General features: G+C 37.4%; 1 protein-coding gene across 5 annotated transcripts in view; it reads right to left on the reverse strand.

Moving 5' to 3' along the window:
• satb1b (SATB homeobox 1b) overlaps positions 1-23,198 on the reverse strand; it is a 57,193-nt gene that overhangs the window by 28,106 nt on the left and 5,889 nt on the right. The window contains exons 1-8 of one of the 5 annotated variants that reach the window (XM_059568520.1): positions 19,632-20,547; positions 18,175-18,413; positions 15,055-15,231; positions 13,488-13,614; positions 12,087-12,210; positions 7,647-7,758; positions 6,820-6,897; positions 2,513-2,964 (exon numbers count right to left, since the gene is read on the reverse strand). In XM_059568520.1, coding sequence (XP_059424503.1) covers positions 2,513-2,964; positions 6,820-6,897; positions 7,647-7,758; positions 12,087-12,210; positions 13,488-13,614; positions 15,055-15,231; positions 18,175-18,385 — 1,281 coding nt within the window. In that variant the 5' untranslated portion in view covers positions 18,386-18,413; positions 19,632-20,547. Of the gene's footprint in view, positions 1-2,512; positions 2,965-6,819; positions 6,898-7,646; positions 7,759-12,086; positions 12,211-13,487; positions 13,615-15,054; positions 15,232-18,174; positions 18,414-19,631; positions 20,548-23,198 lie in introns of those variants that run through there. The other 4 variants (XM_059568521.1, XM_059568519.1, XM_059568523.1 and 1 more) reach the window with 4 other exon arrangements.

Consider the following 23,198-nt stretch of genomic DNA (forward strand, 5'->3'; position numbering starts at 1 on the left):
AGCGTGTAGTGGCAAGCATCACACGAACATGTCACAGCTGATGTATGGGGCTGGGGCGGTGGAGCTGGGGAAATGATTCAGCATTTATAATCGTCAACAAAATAATCTACAAAAACAATATTTTTAATGGCTATGCTCCAAAACCAAGCAAGCTGCCTTACTGGACACCACCTACACAGACAGCTGATAGCATCCTAACTGATATAAAACACATATTTGGATCACTCTACAGTACATGCTTGGGCTGCACCAAACATCAAATATGGCCTATGATAACTTTTATTTTAAATTTACTATGGCCCTATTTTAACGATCTAAGTGCATGGTCTAAAGCGCACGGCACAGGTGTACTCAGGGCGTCTCTGAATCCACTTTTGGTAGTTTAACGATGAGAAAATGGTCAGCGTGCCCTGGCACATGGTCTAAAGGCGGGCGTAGACGGTGCGATTTTTGCTGTCGGATGAGTTCCCATGTGATTTTTTTCAATCGTGTGGAAATCGCGTATGCTCGTATGGTCACGGCTCGTATCATTTGCGATGAATTACGAGCCGAGCAGAGTGGCTTACGAGCACTTCCCGACCTCCCGATCATTTTTAAACATGTCTAAAAAGTTCGTGAGCTATCGGTTTGAATTCGTGATGTGTGCACGGTTGAACGAGCCGATTTGTTGATTTATTGATGTTGACCAATCACGAACTACGAAAACCACAGAAGAAGAAAGGCGAAGACGGCAGCGCCACGGCGATTGTGGACTATTGACCAGGAGGATAAACTCGCTGAAGTCTGACAGGAACTGCGAGCGCTGTATGATGTTTCTAGCAACGTGTTCCAATGCCTTTTTAGTTCTCTCTCTCTCGCTCGCTCTCTCACTCACACACGCATATGAAGTTTACAGGGACTCTCCATAGACGTAACGGTATTCTATACTGTATATCCCCATACACTACCTCTATCCATCACGGAAAATGCATGTTTAAAATTTCTATTAAACACCGTATAGTATTTTTTAAAGCCATTTGGTTTACGAGGGCACAGGAATTGTCCTCACAAACCATGTTTACATTGTAAAACCTATTTCAGATATTTATAAAGCATATACAAGAACACACACACACAGGGTGACCAAACGTCCCGGTTTCCTATCGCTGAAAAATAACCTGTACGTGTAGGAAACAGTCACGGCTCGTATCAATATTTTATATGCAGTTATGAGAGAGGGAGAGCAGTTATATTAGGCGCGTTCGACTTGAAGCAGCGCTGCACAGAATGATCACCTGTATGACATCAAAGTACAGCGAGAGCGATTCGAATGCATTGGATATGTGTGCTCTCTTATCGCTCTCACTGTATTTTAATGTCATACAGTGATCCTTCTGTGCGTGCAGCGGTGCTTCAAGTCGAACGCGTCTATCAACTTCGTGCGATTGCTTCTGGAATTCGCAGGTTGTAAAATCGTGTGGTATATCATCTCGTCCGTATGATTTTCAGATAAACTCACTCGTGCTGTGTGCATGGACATCTTCCGACCATCCGAATTCGCACCGTGTACGCCCGCCTTAAATGGGTAGTCCCTATTCTCTTAATGAGTAATGGGTGTTTTTCATAACGTTCAATAAACCAATCAGAGACTCATCTCCCATCCCCTTTAAAAGCCAGTTGCACTTGCGCCATGGCGGGTTCGTTATTTATATGGCGGAATGTAATTTTTCATTATTAAAAATGTTTGTGTGCTGCAGTGCATCCCTGTGTGTGTAATAAGCAAAGTGTACATGCATTGTGCACCAGCCTATAGGCGAATATTACTAACGCGCTCTTTGAATAACAAAGAAAAAATTCCAGACTTTAGACCAGGTTTGAGTTGGTCTATTTTCAGTTTCTCAAAATAGCAACACACCAACAAAGCACCTGAACACACCTCTTATTAAGACAAGCATGCCCATGGGCACACAAATGAGTGCAAAATGAATTTTGTATTTAAACAATGTGGCGCAGTAAAGAAAAAATTAGAACTGCATGGGGCTGAAACTAGCAAAAACACTTGTGCTGCTCGTTGCGCCGGGTGTATGATAGGGCCCTTTGTTTTAACTCTTTAACTATACACTTTAACTATACACCTAACACATTTGATTTGGTTGTTAAAATGCATATTCACATGTTTTTTCAAAATTCTTCAGGTTGGTTTTCACTCAAAAATCAATTATTAAAAAAATAATTATTGCAATCAGTTCTTCTTATTTCAGACTAGAATGGACTATTTTTTTAATCAATATTTCCCAGCATTTAAGACTTTTGTTTTGTCCAGCATTTTGGATTGATATATTCTACTCTGCTTATTGCAGTGAATTATGGGATTGTCCAAGAGATGATATCTTAGAAATCAGCATGATGCTGCAAACCTTTAGCACTGCAAGTACACAAACTGATACCCTAAACTGCTTCCTATGTATATGACTTATTCATATATATATATATATATATATATATATATATATATATTTGCAAATATTTGTACCTGAGTCCTGTTGAAGGCCACACGGGCGAACACGGCCTGGGAGATTCCTGCCCTCTTCAATTCATCTCTGACCCACTGGTAGATCTCTGATGAGACTTCGGAGTTGGTGGACACCTGTGCGTCGAGCGGTTTGTTGAGCGCGCGGCTGACGGGCGGGTGGTTGAGGTACTGCTGGCTCAGGGACTGCTGGGCCAGGAGACGATTGACAGCGTACTGCTGGTTGAGGATCTGAGCCATGACGATCTGCTGATTCACCAGCTGGGGGCTGATGGGAGTGGACACCAGGCCGGGGTGCAGGCTGGGGAGCTGGGCACGGCTGGGGGCCTGACTGCTGTGGGACAGGGGCACCGGGGACGGGGACTGCTCGGCTGTGCTGCCCGGGATGGGCTGCTGACTGAAGCTGAGGTGGTTGGTTCCGGGTGGAGAAAGATCAGACAGACTGTCCATCTCAGCTATAGGTGGACACAAAGAAGATGAAGCATGTCAATAAACAGGGTTTGGCTTGCCTTGCCTCAGTAAAAGCTGCTGATGACGTTAGTCTAATAAAGAGCTCAGTTTTCAATATATATATATATATATAGATAAAATAAGTAACTGATCACAAAATCTGTGGTATTTCATGATTTTAGATACTAATTTCAATACCACAGCATCTAATATGGTACTGAATCCACCCCTTCATTACAGAAAGTTAAATATTAATATAAATATGAACAAATTAAATTAGTGGCATGTAGTGCAAGCATTTCTCAATTAAGTAAATATTGCTTCAAGTGATTATTCAAGTAAACAGTCATTAATAGAGAACACGGTGAGTGCTTTTCTCTTTTTTTGTCAATATTGTGTTGTCATAAAGCAACAAAATAGACAGTGGTAGGTCTATTAAGTTTAATGTGGAGAGACTTAATGTTTTTTATCTTTCCTGTTTACACTGGACTTTACGATGAAGTGACAGTGTTTACATTACAATCCAAATGCAATTCAAAATTGTATTACATATTAACATTATTATTATTTATTTTTTTTATGTAAGTATCAATTGGGTAACAAAAGTACTTTTGCCATTACTAAATCATAAAAAGGTTAGAATTGAATTAGAAAGGAAAAAAGAAAATAAATATATAAAAATATACACTTAACTGGACAAATGTGCATGTTAATATTCTCTAAATGAGCGATTAATTGCCTTGTCACTACTCTATGATGAAAAGAAGTCATCCCAAAACGCATCAATATCAAAAAGCAAATACTAACAAGCTGGACATGACCTGAAGTCAAAAAGCAAAAGATTTAAGCTAAAAAACACTAAATCAAGCCTGTTCCAGCCTGCCATTACTACAGTAACCCAGTACAACCTCTCTAATATAATGGGGCACAGTGTGTGACCTGTATCTGCATAAATTGGCAGCACCAGAAATTAGTTTATAATGTCCATGGCCAAATCATGTGAGCAATAACAACACGGCAGTGTGGGTGCTCTGCTAAAGCAGCGAGCAGAACGTCTTCACATGGACCGAGCCAGAGAGCCATACACTTGAATCGTCCTTTATGCTCTTAATTATAAAACAAGGTACACAAGCTGGCTAATATGAAATTTTGGGAAAGTCTAAATATAACCTTGTTGCGCTGGAAGCCCAAAGCACGGCCTTTAAAACAGGCCAGACTGAGCGGATTGAAAATATGGCAATTATTTGATGCCATTTGAGGCTATAAATGATTTTGATTCTTTTAAATCCATAAGTTTAGTGTTTAGCGGCTAACCGTTTGAAAATCTCAAAATTAAAACGTTTTTATGAAGGTATGAAATAATTCTAAACCCATAATCTGTCACTTTTCTGCAAGATGGGCTACTTTTAGTGTGCTTTTTTGTGCATTTCACAGCTTCTTGACAGATGTGGTCACTATGAATATCGAATAGAGCTGGATGAAGATTTATTAAAATTACTCTTTTTGTGTTGCATGTAAAAAATAACAGCATACGGATTTGGAACAACGTAAAGGTGAGTAAATATAGCAAACCAATCATTTAAAGGACTAAAGTGTTGTGCTTTCTTGAAACGCAGTTATTCAGTTGAAAGATATTACATAAAAAAAAAGAGAGAAATACAATGCCCATCACCTACTAGCAAACCCGCTGTATAACTCCATCACAATCTTACGGATTTTATGGAGCGCAAAAAAAGCATTATGGCAAATCATCAAAATATAAATATTTCAACAAGAAGATAAAAACCAGATTAAGAGCATGGAAACTCTCCAGAGATACGCACAATAAGCACAAGGACGCAAACATGTGTCTTAACTGACAGCGAGCACAAAGCCGCGGCTGTTCTTTTCAATATCAGCAGAAAGTCAGAGGGAAAGGAAAAAAACAAACAAAAAATTTGGGTAATAATCAAAGCTCTCCCATAATCCCCCTCATTCCTGTGCTCTGATGTTACGGTGTGCCTCTCAGTTGTCTTTTTGGTGTTGAAAATTGCTGGGGGGCACACGCTTTTCCATGCAAATTGAAAAGGTTGGAAGAAAGTGTTCACAGGCCCTGTTAGCAGTGGCAGCGGCGGCGACACAGACAGAGAACCGGAGTCCCTCCTGTGGAATTCACCACAAAGCAGGCTGGGATTAGGAGCACAATGGGAGAGAGAATGTGGGCTGAGGGGAGGGAGGTAAAACCCCACGGCACGGCGGGCGCTCGCTCTCCAGCCCGGCTGCGTTTCAATAGGAGCGCTGCTGCGCTAGAGATGGCTCGCCACACTCCGCAAGATGTTGCGAGACCGGCCTCTCACTGACCACTTGTGAAACGCAACTCATTGCGCACCAGTTACAATAGGGAGTGCATTCAAGACATGCACTATATCATTCGCAGCATTCTCTGGGAGTTAAACCCATAACCCTGGCATAACTACACCGTAGCTCTGCATTCCTGCAGTTTAGACAATAATGCAATGCCAAGGTCATGGGTTCAATTCCCAGGGAATGCATGACCTGATTAAATGTATAACCTGAATGCAATACAAGTCACTTCGGAGAAAAGTCAAGTCAAATTTATTTATTTATGTAGGGATTCATACAGTACACACTGTTTCAAAACAACATCACAGCAATAAACAGGGATAGCCCCCCCCCCCCCAAAAAATAATTTACTCACCCTCATGTTGTGTTTTACTGTTGAGCACAAAAGATGATATTTTGAATAATATTAGCAACCAAACAGTTACAAGTAGCCATTGACTTCCATAGTAGTCAGTGGCTACCAGCAACTGTTTGTTTACCAACATTCTTCAGAATGTTTTCTTTTGTGTTCAACAGAAGAAGGAAACATGGAACAACATGTTTTCCTTTTTGGGTGAACTATGGATTCTTCAATAATGCAAAATTCCTCAATTTCAGTTATGAAGCTGTGTAATTACACATTATAATCTCATTGTCTTAAAATACTGCTGCGCATAATTTTATATTAAACATCAAATATGTTCTGATTGGCTGAGATTTTAAAAAAAGAATTATTTGCATTCAGTGTGGACAGATATATTTCTTATAGCTAGAAACTTGCTTGTTTAGGTCAAAATGAAACAAAACAAAAAAAAATTATTTAGGCAATTTGCAATTGCAAGTAAGTATATATGATACACATATGTATTTTATACACCCGGACATATACAGTACAGACACTTAAAGAGTTCAATCACTATATGACAAATCTCAAAATCTTGTTTATTGCGCAGCGTTATATAAAAGCTTGCAGATGTAGTAAATCTTGGCTGTATGATTGTTTATATAATCACAAAATTAACTATATTATTGCCCATATATGTATATATATATATATATATATATATATATGTACAGACATACATATATTTATCAAAGTAGCAGATGTTTGTCAAAAGTCAAAATAAGTCTCAGCTGCTTATATCATTCCAAAATGTAAACTATGTTATCGCCCCACTCAAATCTGCTAAAGCGACTCTAAAGCATGAAGCCATTAAGATATTCTAAACATTCATGTGATTTTCTGTAAAGCTGCTTTGAACAATGTGTATTGTAAAAAGTGCTATACAAACAATTTGACTTGACTTGGCAGACGTTTAGTGTTATAACAAAAGACCGAATTGTTTGTTGGTTTTGTGCATTGTGTGAATGTTTTTATCGTGGCAGACTGCGTCATCTGACGCTAATCGTCTCGTTCATGCGGCTCTCGGCCTGCCATGAGTTTTTAACACAGTCACAGTGTCGCCGGCATCAGAATGTGAGCACATTCGCTCATGAATAATAAGGTGGGGAGCGTTGCGGTGCGTCACGTGACCTACCTAACGTGGTGGCACGTGGACTGTCATGGAGGACACACGTCCCCAGGTAGCCCTCCAGCTGGGAGGGCTGGCGCACAACTGCGCAGACGAACACACAAACACGCAACACACGCATTCACAGTTGTGGAGAGAGAAAGAGAGAGTGTTAGTGGGGGTAAAAGTGAACGTGTGAACAGGAAACAAGAGGCAGATGTCAAGAGCTGCAATATAACAACCTGATTGACAGGTGCGTGTCTGAAGACTAGAAAAGCTCAAAATCACAGTGCTGTTGATTATTACTTGCACGAAATTTAAGTCAAAAAGCCTTTTTGTCTTAAACATACAGTAGATCTATATTTGGCAGGTTTTGTTAGATTCGCATTTTAACTCAATCTAAAGAATAAACAAATGAGGTACTTTAAAAATAAGAAGACACTGAAAAGACTAGATAGACAGTCAAGCGGATATACACAGACATATAAAGAGAGACAGACAGGCAAACAAAAAGTCAATAGATACACAGAAATAGAATGGACAGACAGATCGATCAACAGAGAGAGAAATAGTAAAATTAACAGTCAGTGAAGCAAAAATAGGTAGACAAAGACAGACAGGGAGCTACAGATGGAAAGATAGACAGAGAGACAGTGAGATAGACAGATAGGGAGCAACAGACAAATAGATAGGCAGATAGATAGGCAGATAGATAGATAGATAGATAGATAGATAGATAGATAGATAGATAGACAGACAGACAGACAGACAGACAGACAGACAGACAGACAGACAGACAGATAGATAGACAAATAGACAGGCAGCACAGATAGAGCGATTAGCATTCTGCTTACCTATCATGTCTTTTGTCTTCTTGAAATGTTTATACCAGCGTCCGAATTCTTGACACTTTGCCGCAGACACATTTGCATAGTAAGTGCTGTTAACAATCGAAGAAATCATACTCTGCAAGACAAAATTGTATGCGCTTTTTAAAATGTATGTTTACTCACAGTAAAGTAACAAAGTCTGTGAAGAAATCCTGTACTACACACAACTCAGCATTATATGTATCAGTGTCATATCTTGATCCAAAAAAATTTTCATGCACAATTTTTTCTGCAGTAATATCAACTTTAAAAAAGACATGTCCCTTTAACAAATGCCACAGAGTTTGAAAGCGGATGCATCCAGGAGGCAATGTGAGGCAGACAGCAAAGCAGATGATGCTTTGGGGATTTCTGCCCTATATGAATGCAACTCATATTCGCAATCTGTTTTCACAGCCGGAGTTGCATGTTGAGACCACACAATGAGTTCACGTCTCCTCGCTGCCCTAACAGCAAGCTTCCTACTCATCTACTCTGCTTTTTTCTTCTTCTATTTTAATACATTCCACTCCAAAAAAAAAAGCTGAGATTCTTTTTCATTAAACCTAACACTTAACACCTAAATAGCCCTGGGCTACATAACGCAGAAATTGTTTTGATTGTTATAAATATTCAAAAGATGAAACCATCTGTTTTTAAATTACAGGTACGGCAGCTTTATCATATTTATAACATGAGCACTTGGGGACTCGGAGGTGGGGAGGAGGGGGGCTTTGCGGCTTACAATAGAGTTTGAGTTTATGGATAACTTCAGCATTCCTGTTTCCAAATGCTCCGATGCGTCTTGAAGACCTAGAGATGCGCTCTCAGAATAAAGGCTCCTCAGCAGCAGTTACGCATCTCTTCATTTTCCCTCTGAAGGGTTCTTGATGCGACTATGAGCTTCTTTGGAGATTTGTTTTTGATGTCAGATTATAGGTTTTTTACTTTCTTCAAAATCATATATGTTCTCTATGAAACAGACTTCTATAATATATGTGAGTTTTAAACATTCTCTTGTGACACCATATGTATGGACTATAAAAAGGCTCTTCTATAACATATAGAACATGATATTAATTTATCATCAATGATTTGAAGTATGGTATTTTAAAAAAGGTATCCTATGAAATAATAACATTTAAAATACCTTTTCTATGACATCATATGAAAGCATTTGCTTATTGCATAACATGGAAATTTAAACTGTTCTTCCATGATTCTTCTGTTCTCCCATACATAAAGAGTAAAAAAAAGAGTTCTCCTATGACATCAAACAGAATTTTACTATGATATCATATGAATCACAAAAAAATATTGTTATATCATATGGAGTTTAAAGTTCTCCTGTGAAATCACATGAAATTTACAAAGGCTTTTCTACAGTGTATGGATCTAAAAAACATTTTCTTACGGAATAATATGGAAATTGTTCTATGATTTCATATGGAAAAAAAGACTCTTCTATGACATCATTTGGAACTTATTCTTACCATGTAAATGTTCTTACTGACATTGAAATTGGAGTTTAAATGTTAAAATGATTGAAAAAGATCTCCTATGACATCATAAGGAATTTAAAAATGCTCTTCTATGACATCTTATGGACTTGTAAATTGTTCTAAAATCACCAAATTTTCTTTTATGGTACACAACTTGATGAAAACTGAGCCATTTTAAGTTTCATATAATGCTTTTGGAGAACTAGGGCACTACATGGATATTTTAAAAGGTCCTCCAACAGCATCAGGCAGAACAATTCTTTTGGTACCTTTTTCCACCACGAACAGGTGCACAGTTCAGCAGGACCAGCTAGACGAGGGTTAACCACTCACCAAAATACACATCTCTGTGTACGCTTGAGAAGATATTATGATATTTTATAAAAGTTTTAAAATTGCTTGTTTTTATTTTTGTTTTATTATTTCTTCATGACTATTTTACTTTCTTTTATGTAAAGCACTTTGAATTACCATTGTTTACGAAATGTGCTATATAAATAAACTCGCCTTGCCTTGCCTTGCCATATATAATTATATTATCCATGTTATGTAATATTAGCGTATATATTATGAGTACTGCAAAATATCTCTTTTTTTGTCAGTAATCACACAATAATATCTAGAAAATGTATAGTCATGGGAAAGCACATGCATGCATTCATAACATCTGTGCATTTAGTGTTTGTTTTTTTTGGCCATTTTGTCAACTTCTCGCATAATGAGTCAAATAAAAACTACTTCAACTTTGAACAACATATTAAGACCCCTGATTCAGTTGAAGTCTGTCTGACTTGGTAGTTTTACTAAGAATAATGTCTGGTTGGTGTAAGACAGTCCATCTAATCATCATATTTACACAAGGCTTCCTTTAAGAATGACTAGCCAACTATTCATACACAAAGTTCACCAACTACACTACATTGAACGGCTCCTGTTAGCATATAAACTTAAACATGCAACGTAGCTTTGGAAAAAAAGCACTACATTCACAATCTCCATCCATTCTGGTCTAATTCTCCTTCTGGTTCTCCATTCATTAGCCTTTTCAAGAGCAGGGATTACCGTTCGGAGTATCAAGACGTCGCTAATCCTATAAAAGTTGGCGTTCGTTCTTAAATCGGCCTGATCTCTCCAACTCTTCCTGTTCAACAGCAAGACTGTTCACCTAAACAAAAAGGTCACCTCTACTAGGTTACCCATCAAAGACAACCCTAAAATAGACAAGGCATCCTGTTCTAACTGAGAAGTAATGACTAAAATTAGTAAAAGACACTCCTCGTTCACGCCAGCGTGAAAAATCAGAAACAACAAAAGCAGAAAACTCCCCCCACCCCCGAAAATTGCAGCACACGATTGCGGGCCGCCCAGCCTACAGCAAGAGAGCTGTGAGCGGACTCTAATTCAGTGTAAGTACTGGGCCGCCGCTCAGTGGGAATAGCTCACATATGGACTGTAAACAGAGTGATTAGAGAGATGTGAAGCGGCCCAGCCCCTGCGCTGCCTGAACAGCACCCTGGGACTCTTTACATCACCACACACACACACACACCTGCAGGTAAAGAACGGGCTTCCCTGACACGAAATAAGACTGCGACTGCACCAACACACAAGCTAAAACACTCGCCTATCCTTAAAATACATTGTGGTTTTAAGGGTGAATCTCATGGAAGCATGCCCAGATCACATTTCACTGCAAAATCGAAGAGGATAAATCATCAAAAGAAATTCAATCGTAGGACAATTAAAAAATTGTATCCATTATTTTCAATACTATTAAGCAGATTTTTATCCCTCAAATTCTCATTGATGTAATAGTCAGGATGTTTCATGCTTCACTTTTTTCTGATTATTCTCAAAGGTAATTCTGGTGAGATTTTTATTACAGTAATACCGTTATATATATATATATATATATATATATATATATATATATATATATATAACTTTTTATATCAGCATAAATGTAAAAAAATATGGCAAAACTAGTACTATCATGCTGTTTAAATACTTTATTTAAAAATAATCTTTTAGTTTTAAAATAAAAAGTTAATTCACATTCAAAACTAAGCCTATTTTAAGGACCAATGCTTTTTTGGTTTGTTTGCTTTAGCAGATTTTCCCCCTCCAATTCTCATTACGCTAATAGTCTGGATGTTCAACATCTCACTTTTATTAGACTTTTTAAAATCAGCATAATTCAGTAAAATAAAATAAACATGATAGTGACTCCAAAACAACACTATCATGCTGTATCAATATATTATTTTAATATTAAATTCACAAAACTAAATGCTAATTTTAACCACAATTAAGCTGTTTTCCCCCCTAAAATATTCCCCTTCACTGTAACAGTCTGGATGTTTTATTATTTTTAAAATCTAAAGTATTAAATACTTGCATGATGTATAAATAAATTTTCAATAGTTCATTTAAAAACGTATATATATATATATATATATATATATATATATATATATATATATATATATATATATATATATATATATATAAACATTTATTTTTTTCATTATGGTAATAAGAACATGAGCTGTAACTGACATAAATATATAGTAAAAACAATTAATTTTTGCATAAGCAACCATAATTCTTTTTCCACAGATTCTAAGGTTAAAGCACGACATGTTGACAGGTTTCGTGAGATTCACCCATAACAGTTCACAGCTTGTAATGCGTTATCAAGATCATTGTGGTTCGCCCATTGTTTACCCAACAATACTCACATTCACAGCGGCTAGCACTGCTGCAACAGCATCAGAATAAAGTGCATTAATCTACAGGGATGACAATGGCTATTGATTTGGATTTCTATGGCAATTCTGTCCATTTCCACTCTGTCAAACTCTGGGCATTTGAAAAAGGGACACTTGCAATCTTGGCAACTAGACGTGGAAGGCTCCAGCACCTGTGATAAGGGACATTCTTTTGCCAGAGAGCTCTGGTTCATGTCTTTGAGTAACTCCTTGAGCGCATTTCTTACTGTAGAGTGGGTCCACTGCTCTGGAGGAAGGTCTTCCAGTTTAGGACAACTGCAGGAAGGGATAGAACAAAAGAGAGATGAAAAAGGGAAACAAAAGAGAGAGAGAGGGAGAGAGAGAGAGGACGGTGAGCACTGGGCTTTGGTTTGCTGCTGCAAGCGTCCCTCTAAGACAGACAGATTTCATTTGGCGCATGAAGCAGATGCATCTGGAGTCTCTCCACTCTCTCTCTCTCTCTCCTGATTGTTCTGATTAGTTAATTACTTTATACAACACATCTGCTGTATTGATGCATGAATTATACATCAGCTGCATGTGGCGACTATTATTTCACGTTACTTCTACCTTCCTGCCTTGATGTGCTTGCTAAAACAATTTAAGGTGTTTCCGTCTAGATTTAGATGCTAGATGCATTAAAAAGGACCAGCATCCACTATCATCTAAATAATTTTATTTTAAAAGAAGAAAAAAATACAGTGTTAAGAACATTTATGCATGTGTTGGGGGAAAAAATCCACCAACGAATCAACGGAGAAAACACAGCTGCATTCAGGGTTTCATTAATGAACGCTTGTTCAATAGGATGCAATAAATGGCAAGCTGCCAAAAAAATATCGCAACACTCCACGCAAAAAAAAAAAACACCATTCAGAGATGTTCAACTGGCCAATGGCAGATAGGGAAACCTGTTTGGTAACAATGATGGAACACCAAACTCAACTTATCACAATAAATAATACATATAGTCATTATTATTGTTTTGGATGTGCGTGTACATACATTAATTTTGAATGAAACATGAACTAAAAATATGAATAGAAATATGAAAATGTACAAAACAAAAATTTCTAAATCACTTATTTTTATTGTATGATTCATACTTCAATGTAAATGAATGGCTTATTTTTGGTAAAAAACTGACGCTGCAAGTAAAAATGACATTCTAAATCTTGAATTTTTGTTCTAATAAAGGCTTCCCGGGTTAATAATTAAATATTGATGGCTTCATAGTTCTTTAAAACACTGGAGTGATTGGATGAGTGGTAGTACTGCTGTAATGTGCAATTAACACGTCAATGTTTGCACATAGACACACACACACACACACACACACAGAAAGAAAAGGAGAGACTGGATCCGGCACACCTTAAAGTGTGAGACAGCCACACAGCCTCTGGAGACGACACAGAGACACAGACAGACAGATGTACATGGATGTCTACAGAAAAAGGAAGAGGTGTGTCTGTGTGTGCCCACACCAGTGGCTTGTGGGAAAAACAGTACTGTATGTGGCGGCACTGTGGGTACAGTACATGGGAAACACTGACCTGTGTAGCTGGATTTTCAGCGTGACCACATGGTACACATCCTGTAACATGTCCGCCACTGTGGCATCGGGTGCATCCGTCACGTAGGAAAGAGGCACGGGGTTCCACTTGCCCACCTGAATCAGACCTGCGGTGAGACGACACCATTTACCACAGACAGACACACATACGAGAGCACACGGTCATGAAGGACTGCACATTTCTATTAGCTCTTCACAAAAAAGCCAGCTACAATACTTTTATAAGCACTATTTGATAACCATATTCTTGCACCATGCTTCTAAATATTAATTTATATAGTAGCATACTTCAAAGAATACCATGGTTTAACCATCACAATGATTTCACTCAAAATCTAGTGAACTGCCTACAATTATAGCAGGCAGCAACACATGCATGTTTTTTGGACAACACAATCTCATAATGCATTGCGACATGGTTCATTAAAAAAAGTATCCAAGCGAAATGAGAGAAATGTTGGTTATAAATACACTTAAGGCCAAAATATAATTAAGATTGACAATTTTAACTAATATATTTATTTTTAAGTACTGTTAAGTGTTTTAATGCTTTAGAAATAGGTTTCTTAAGCTCACCAAGACTGCATTTATTTAATCAAAATTACAGTAAAATCAGTAATATTGTGAAATATTATTTTAATTAAAAAAAAAAGTTCTGTGACACAATACTGAATTTTTAGCATCATTACTCCAGTCTTTAGAGTCACATGATCTTTCAGAAATCATTCTTATATGCTGATTTGCAGCTCAATAAATATTTTATATTATATTCAGTGTTGTCCTGCTTCCTATTGTTGTTTTATGTACTGATTTATGAATATCACATTAACTTAATCACACATCACATTGCCAAACTCAACTTCATTGAGTCTTTTGTGAATACTAACTATATTTGTATGAAATGTGTATGTTGACTTGTTGCCCACAAGGTTTTAAAACACAGTCATGGTCCTTAACTTTGTTTTTATGGTTATACCATGGTATTTTTTATACAGGGTTGCAAAACAGCATTCTTTAAAAAAAATATTGCTCCACCATACTGTATGTTGTCTGTCAACTGGCACTAAATGGGTAACAGAAAAAATAAGAATCCAGAAGATCCAAAGAAAAAAGAAATTATGATGGACAGCCTGCAATAAATTACAGGCTGAAGGCTACGGCTCTTAAAATAGCCCCCAACTCCATAAAGCGAGCAATTAGAAACCGCAGGCCCACCTCCACACTCGTTCCCATTGAGAGAAGAGTGATTACAGAGAGCAGGAGGTGCACCTGTCTGTTCCTGCCTCTACCCACAACCCCCTGACCTCGGCATCAGGTCAGCCCGAGCAGAAGCATGCATGCACTACCAAAACACAGCCAACAAATCACTCCAAAAATATCTCTGTTTAGCCTCCAAAAATATCAGAGCATCTGCCCGGCATTTTATGACTCATGATTCTGATCTGACTGCAAAAAAAAGCTAAAAACACACACATTCTGGATGAATAGGTATTGCCGTGCACAATGTGTCTGTACGCCTTGCTTAGGATGATAAAAACGCGCCGTACCTTTAGCCTGTGCAGCCGAACTGTGTGAGTAGCCCAGGGAGAGCAGGGCCATCTCGATTAGCTGGTTGAAGAGTATGTCCTTCCTGACCAGAACGAACTCAGCATGTTCCTCTTTGCTGTCAAACTCGATGGGGCTCTCGTAGTGCTCCACCACACAAAACACTGGCAGCATGTTACCTAGCAGAAACAAGACAGCAGGCTTCACACCGCTGCATAGAAAGCATGCAACACAACAGGGAGATGCTAAAATGCCACAGACTTTAAACAACAGTGTTATTTTTGTTGCATATTCATGCAAATGCAAAGAATAGTTTAAAAAAAGAATTAAGTTGTTTTTAATGATATCATGTTGCTATGTGGCTGACAATTTTGAAAACCCCTGAATCCTAAGCATATATGGCAATAGGTTTAATAATGACATTTGCCTTTGCATGCAACCTCCAATAACACCACCACACTGATTCCAAAAATAGTGCCTGTTTGTCTCTATCACATCATATTATCCTTACAAAATTATGCATTTTGTAGCATTTTAGCTTTTGACACACATTTGTAGGGTGGAGAAGTCTTGTTTTGTCCCTGTATTTAGAAGAAAAGCCACTGCAAATACACGATTCCTGTTTTCCTCTGAGATCATTTACAACTATTAGTTCCATTATCAGCCGATTTTCACATGTGATATTATTGTATATGCCTAATCCTGTTTTCAAGGTTAGAATTATGAAAATGCAAACATAAGCCAACTTGTGAAATGGAGCATTTGAAAATATTTTTCACTCATTTGCAGATTTTGAGTTATTTTCATAGATGCTTCTGTCATTTCTAAACAGAATTGAATTGAAATAGAATCCTTTGTAACATTATACATTTATTTACTGTCACTTTTAATCAATTTAAGGCATCCTTGCTGAATAAAGGTAAAAATAAAGATTAAAAAAATATTGCAAAATAACAGTATCAAAGAAATATACATGTACTAATAAGTGCTTTATAAGTGCTTTGACATTGAATTTTTTGAGCATATTTTTCATATATATATTATACATTTTAAAGGCTACATTTTGTCATTGAAACCAAAACTTGACACTTGATTTATTTTGAAAACTGCATTAAAGCTGATCATCTGAAAAAACATCGTCATTGTTATTTTGTGAAAAATATCTTTAAAAAAAGGTTTTATTAATCAAAATAGGGTTGTTGTTTTTTTGCCTGAAATTATTTTTTTCCATGCAAGGCTGTTATCAATTGGTTATCATCCACTGTAATGGTGCTGCAATAAAGCAGCATTGTAACATGCATAATTAGATCAGAACGCACAACAAGCGTAGACGGCGTCAACGAAACAGCTCTGCTATTTAAACGTGTTAGCACACTAAAAGGTTAGAGCTCATCGCGGCTTTAGCGCTTTATTTATTGTTAAGGTGCTCAAATCACATTAGAATACTTCTTCAGGCAGATCCCAGTACCCTTCCCATGATGCTGTGCAGTGGCTCCCAATGCACCGTATAGCCCTGAGGTTTACGAGTCTGTGTAAACAGCGTGCCGCTATCAGAAAAAAAAAAGAAAAAAAACGAAGAATCTCCATCCAAAGCTGTCATGTGTTCGGGTTTACTGTGCAAATATCACATAATACCAGCCAGCTGCAACACTGCGATGATGAAATTTCAGGAACTTCATGATCTCTTGGACCCAGGATCTTTATTTTTACAGGGTTTAATACAGGCTGGGGGTAATATCAATGCCATCTATCCGGGGCAATCGTAATAAATCATATTTCTGCTCCACGCGGTCACAGTTTCCTAAGAATGCGACCGTTTTCTGGAAAACAATCAATAAATAGGGTAATCATAAGCAGATGCCAGGGAATGTGCTGAATTGAAGCTTTTCCATTTTTAATAGATAAAGATCTAACAATAAAGACTGCTGTGTCGGTTCATTTCAGGATCAATACACGCTTTGTTCCCAGAGAGCTGAGAAAAGCCCATGGTAAATATTATTCAGCTGAAACAATGAATACAGTAGCTTCCAAAGTTCAGCAAGCACTCAGCAAAAGTTCACTTTTTCCCTTAAATAATAATAACGGTCACCCAGAGAGCTATTAATGTGGTTGGGGAACATGAACAACTGACGCTAGCTGTTGCAACTAAAACGTTTTTCCTTTATATATGTATAAATTATTATTATTATTATTATTAGTGATCCTTTTCTTCAAATAACTCCACAGGAAAAATATGCTAAAATAAATAGCAATGCTCTAAAATGTCAAATCAGCAACCAATAAAATAATCAGGGTTCATTTACTAAGAATTTTGATTTGAAAAGTTTTTGTGTGTCATCTCAAAGCAGCAGATAAACTTCTACAGTAACTGTTTTTTTATTAAAACAATACAAATTTGCTTACAATAACTACTAAATGCACTCTTAGAAATCCTGCTGGTGGCAAAGTTATGCAACAAATATATAAAATGAGCAAACTACTTTGCATGTTTACATCATAATTTAACCAGATGCAGATAAAAAAGGGTCCTAACCGTCCATGGCCACAAAATAAAATGGAACAATTTGTCGGCCACTTGGGTTTCTGAGTGATTAAATATCTGGTAGCTCCACCCATTGTGAAATATCATTGGTCCAAATTTGAATGGACAGACAAATTGCTTCTCACTAAAATCAATTCCATCCTAGTTAGGAAACATACTCTTGGAAATAAAAGTTCCATAGGGTTTTTTCTAGTGATGCAATAAAACAGTTTTGGTTCCACAAAGAACCTTTCAATGAACCTTTTCCACTATAAAATACCTTTGGTGGAATGGTGGAATTTGAGGAAGTTCACTTTTGTAAGGTTTTTTACTAGCACTGATGGTTCCCTGAAGAGCCATGAAGAGCATCCATGGAAAACTTTCAAATGCAGTGAAATAGTATAACTTTCATTATAGTGAAAAAAGGTTCTTCAGATATTATAAATCTTCTTCACACTTTAAAATGGTTCTATTAAGAACTGTTCACTGAAAGGTTCTCTGGGCGAGAAATAATGGTTCTTCTGTTGCATCACAGTGAAAACCCCCTTTTGGAACCTTTATTTTTTAAGTGGTAAGAAGTAGTAAGAAAAGGCAAACTCACCCCTCTTGTGGCAGGCCTTCAGATGATGTCCAGGGGGTTTGAAGTGCACTCCGGAGAGTTTCGCTCCAGTGCTACCTAGACGAGACCTGCCCAGCGGGCTTCCGTTTTGTTCCAGGCGGGCCATTTTGGCCGGAGGGGCCTTGGTGTCATTCAGGTTGTTGACCATCTCACAGTTCTCCATCCCCTGGCATGTTTCGCTGAGATGCTCCATGGTTCTCAGCACCACTGCTCACTGTCACCTGAAGGGAAAAATAACAAGAAAAGCAGTGGCGTCAGGGCGGCTGGATGATCAAGTGCCATAAAATAAACATCATAAACATTTTCCTTCCTATTATAAAGATTACTGAACCTAAAAGACAATGAAATTGCAACATAAACTCTGTCCCTTCCATGTAGACTGAAATGTCAAATCAAGCCTAATGTTACATGGCATTTACAATGTTTCATGCAATGATCACATTCCCATTTCTAAAAGCATGTATTATGCACATCCAACCCACTGCAGAGTCCCATGTGGAGAGCAAACAAGCTAGTTTTTGTACAGTCGCATTAATGTTCAGGAGTCCACTTCAGTGATCAGCGCACCATACAACAAACCTTTCCTTACGAGAGAGACAGGCTTTGAAATATTTAGTGGATCAGATCTTTAAAACTAAAAGAGACCATGAATTCCTGATTTAGGTTGAGACATGCGTGTTAATCACAGTGAAAAGATTATTGGTTTCAACTGTTTGTATTGAATGATACCCAAAAAAAAGTTTCCCTAAAATGCCAAAACAAAAGAAAGGCGTTGGATTATCTAAGATTACTGGAAAAGTAATCTTTAAAAGACCTTGTCTCAACATTGCATTCGCAGCGATAAGGAACATTGCTCCAGACACCATGACAGACGGGGTTAGATTTCATCAAACAGGCCAAACAAGACATAGGACATGCAACAATGAATTCCACGTCGATGAACTTACTGTATGTGACATGATCATTTAAAAACCAATAAAACAGGTATAGAGGATATAGATAAAAAAAGGAACTCTGTGCACTTTTGTAGAAAGTAAATACTTCTATGTGAATGGAAACAAACTTATAGTAAAAATGAGTAAGTGTTATCTTAAAAACCTATATATTTCAACTTCCCCAGACCCTTAAAATTCATTGCTGTAACCTAAAGCAAGTTGATTCAGGTATATGACATATATAACTAGATACATTACATTTTAGATCCATATCATAGAAATCAATGGTTAAAAATGTTTAGTGTGCATACAGAAAAATATATTTTTTTAATAAAAAATATATAAAAATAAAAGTAAAATGTATAAATAAATAAATTATTTATTTTATAAATTAAATATATATATATATATATATAAATAAATTAAATATAAGAAAACATTTACAAATAATTAAAATCATTCAGTAAATCAAAGAAATAAGATAAATAACAAGCTTGAACTCACCACTTTAACAAGAACATATAAAGGAGCTGTGGATGAACAAGTTTTGGCAGGAGGAGCACAAACTTCACTCGAAAATCAGTTTTATGTCAGCTATTCTATTCTGAGACATAGAAAACTTCCAGATCGTCCAACCAAAACCTAATATCAAACGCTAAGCCATGAATTACGGTGCATAATACAGCTAGAACCATACAGACGAAGCGTAAAGTACTTTCAAATATGATGAGAGCTAAAGACCGTAGACGCATGCATCAAGCCGAAATGCAACGATCCCCGGCGAGTCTAGAGTTCAATAGAGTTTACGATCACATCCACCGTCCGTTCTGTGCGCAGAATAACGCTAAAAAACTAAAGTAACCCCCAGCGTTCCCTACACATCCCATTGAGCTTCAACAATACGAGCCTATAGGAGCAGAAGCGCTCGTGAATCGCCTCTCATCTGGCCAAACAACAGCACGAAGCCCCGGCGACCTGCCGTCTCATCTCGAGCCGATCTGCGGATACGAAGCAGCTTTAAAAGTGCGCGATACACTTTCGAACGTCGAATGAAACGTCAAAGCATCCGAACATTCCTGACGCACGTCAGCGCTACATTGTATCTTCCGCTTGTTACACTTGTAACATTCGCGCTCCGTCCTTTTCTTTCTGTTTCCCTTCTGCCTCTCTCACTCTCTCTCTCTCTCTCTCTCTCTCTCTCTCTCTCTCTCCGTCTCTCTTTCTCTCTGTCCCCATTAAATTATGAGTTGCATCGGCTCATCCCTCCCTCTCCGCGCTGCCTGCCGCTTCTCCTCATCTCTAAACCTCGTAAACGACGCGATTGACGCGGATTTCTGGTCCTCTCGCGTCTGTCGCTGTCCTGGAGAAGGATGGACGCGAAAATAAAGTAAAAGTGCCGGAGAACGAGGATGATGATGATGAGGGTGATGGTGGTGGTGGATTTCCGCCTGCTCGCGCGCAGGAATTTTTAATCAGCTTGATTAGAGTGAGGCGGTTCTGCATTTATTACTGAATCTACACACATCCTGTACACACACATACACATGCACGAAACAGAACAATACAATCATTTTTTTTAACGAAATAAACCATCTTTATTCGTGAGCGCGTGCATTTTGATCCCGATGGTGTGTATTGAGATGTTAATAATGAGTTGATCAGCGTAACCAGGGGAAGCAAGAAAAAACGAATGATCGTACGAACGAATGTGATGATATTATAGTAGGGGTTTTGGCGCGGTTCTGTTTTAAAAAGTTGAAAAAGAGCCTCAAGTGTACAATATTTCTTATAGCAAAAGGACACGCCATCTGTCAGTGATGCTGGTGCATGACACACACACACACACACATGTGCAGGTGACAGCAAACGACCAACCCTGAACGCACACACACAAACACACACACAGAGAAAGATCTAATTTATGCAAATATGATAGAAGAATAAATTAACGCAAACAATTTTTACAATGTGATTACTCATGAGAAAATGCAGTGAAAAGTAAAAACGTGTATTTTATAAAATAGTATAAATAAAACAAAGACATAAATGCATCGGTTATTAAACGCTTGATTATTTTGACATCAAAACAGGAATGAAATCATTCCCAACTTTAATTGATTTTAAAAAGATGCCAAATACAATAAAAGAAACAAATTATTACACCAGCGTTACATGTTATCTACTCTGGAATGTATATTATAAATAAAAACACAATGACATAAAGACAACAGACAACATGCAGAAATATGGGCAGGGGTCAAATTTAATCACTCCACATCCTGACTGGTTAAAACAACTTTCAAAATCTGAAATTCACTAACATACTGTGTTTATGATTTCAACATTGTTTTGAATATACTGAATGTATCATTATGTATATGTAAATAAATAATAGTAGCCTATACCAGTAATATACACATACACACACACACACACATTTTTTGACTCAAAAGACTAAGAACCCGGATGCTTTGTTTCTGCTACTGTATGTTATTATAATGTCAAGTGAGAGTGAAATATATTGTTTATTTATTCTAAAAAAGAAGATGAGTTTTAAAGGTAACCAAGCGCATGCCCATGTCAGAATCAACAATTATAATGACTAATGGCCCAATAATTAATTATAGTGAAAAGAGTTAAATGTGTTTTTAAAAGCAGGAGTGTGTAACATGCATAGACATGAAACTGAAGGTGATAAAGCTAGATGAAGTCAGCAGAGGTGCTGAACTAGAACACTAAGTATCACTGCTGTTAAAAACAGGAAATGTGAGAGAAGAGCCATTACCAAAAAAGGTGAATGCATTATAAGGGGTCGTGAAATACGTTCATTGATTCGACATAGGTAAATGATAGTTTTTGTTTCCTTGTTGTTTTTTTATGTCACGTATGAATGCAACATATGTGATATGCCATTCGTACAATGCAAAACACGTTTCCGGCGTTGATGTGAATTTGCACTGAGCTTGTTTTTGTTGTCTTGAGATGCTAGTCCATGTGCAACACATTGGGTGGCGCAGCAGCTACAGCGACGCTCTAGATTAGGCCAAAACTAATATAGTCAACGTTATATCAAAAACAATGGCTCTTTTACACAAGACCCATCAGTATTTCAGTGCAAAATGTCAAAATATGTAGCTAAAACTCGTCAATCTTAGTAAATAATATGACATAGCTCAGTTTTATCTGGTGCGTTTCTGCTCCTAAAATCCAACATTGGCTCTAAATATAAATTTCAAAATCATAAACGGATTGTGTAGTTGCATCGGTCCACTCTTATTTCCACAGTAAAATGGAAACGCGGCCGGGAGCAGTGGTAAGCGGAGCGTGGCCGCCATGTTGACGTGCTGTGGCTGCAGTCTCCTCTGCACTCGTACAAGAGCATCACACAATTTCTGCTGGCCTTGCCAGGAGGGTCCTGATGCTGCCAACAGGTGCAGACACTGCCAAGAGCCCTGGCACACACACACACACACCGCCCAACAACACTAACTCTGACATACAGAAGGGCATGCAGATTCACAGAGCAGAAATGATTTGATCAACTGTGGTTATAATTCAGCTCTTGCCCATTTAAAGAAGGGTAAACACAGTTGAAGAGTTGAAAATGCCAATATTTGTAGCACACTGAGTGCTTCAAAAAATAATAATAATAAACAAATACACATGTATAATGCAGAACAAAAGCAATACACAAACAACACTGTAAATATGTACTGGACTGCCTCCTCTGACACTTTTATTGGTGACCATTTTATTTAGCCATACTAATATAAATAAAATATATTATCTAAGAATTTTTGGGTATCCAAACTTGAGAGACCATCTTAATTTGATGTCAGTTTATACTGATGTCAGATGAAATATTTAGTCATAATTAAATCACAGATTTTTATTTATTTATTTTGACAGACAGAAAATGATGCATTTAACAAAACCCCATTTTAATTTTGACTACATTAGATTTTTTTTATTAATTAAAAAAAATGCAAAAAATTAATTTAAATAAAATGTATTGCAAAAACTCAGATTTATTAATTTCATTTACATTTGTATTGTTTATTTAGCCTTTTT

This window comes from Carassius carassius, chromosome 15, assembly GCF_963082965.1.
Source record: "Carassius carassius chromosome 15, fCarCar2.1, whole genome shotgun sequence".
Taxonomy (NCBI): domain Eukaryota; kingdom Metazoa; phylum Chordata; class Actinopteri; order Cypriniformes; family Cyprinidae; genus Carassius; species Carassius carassius.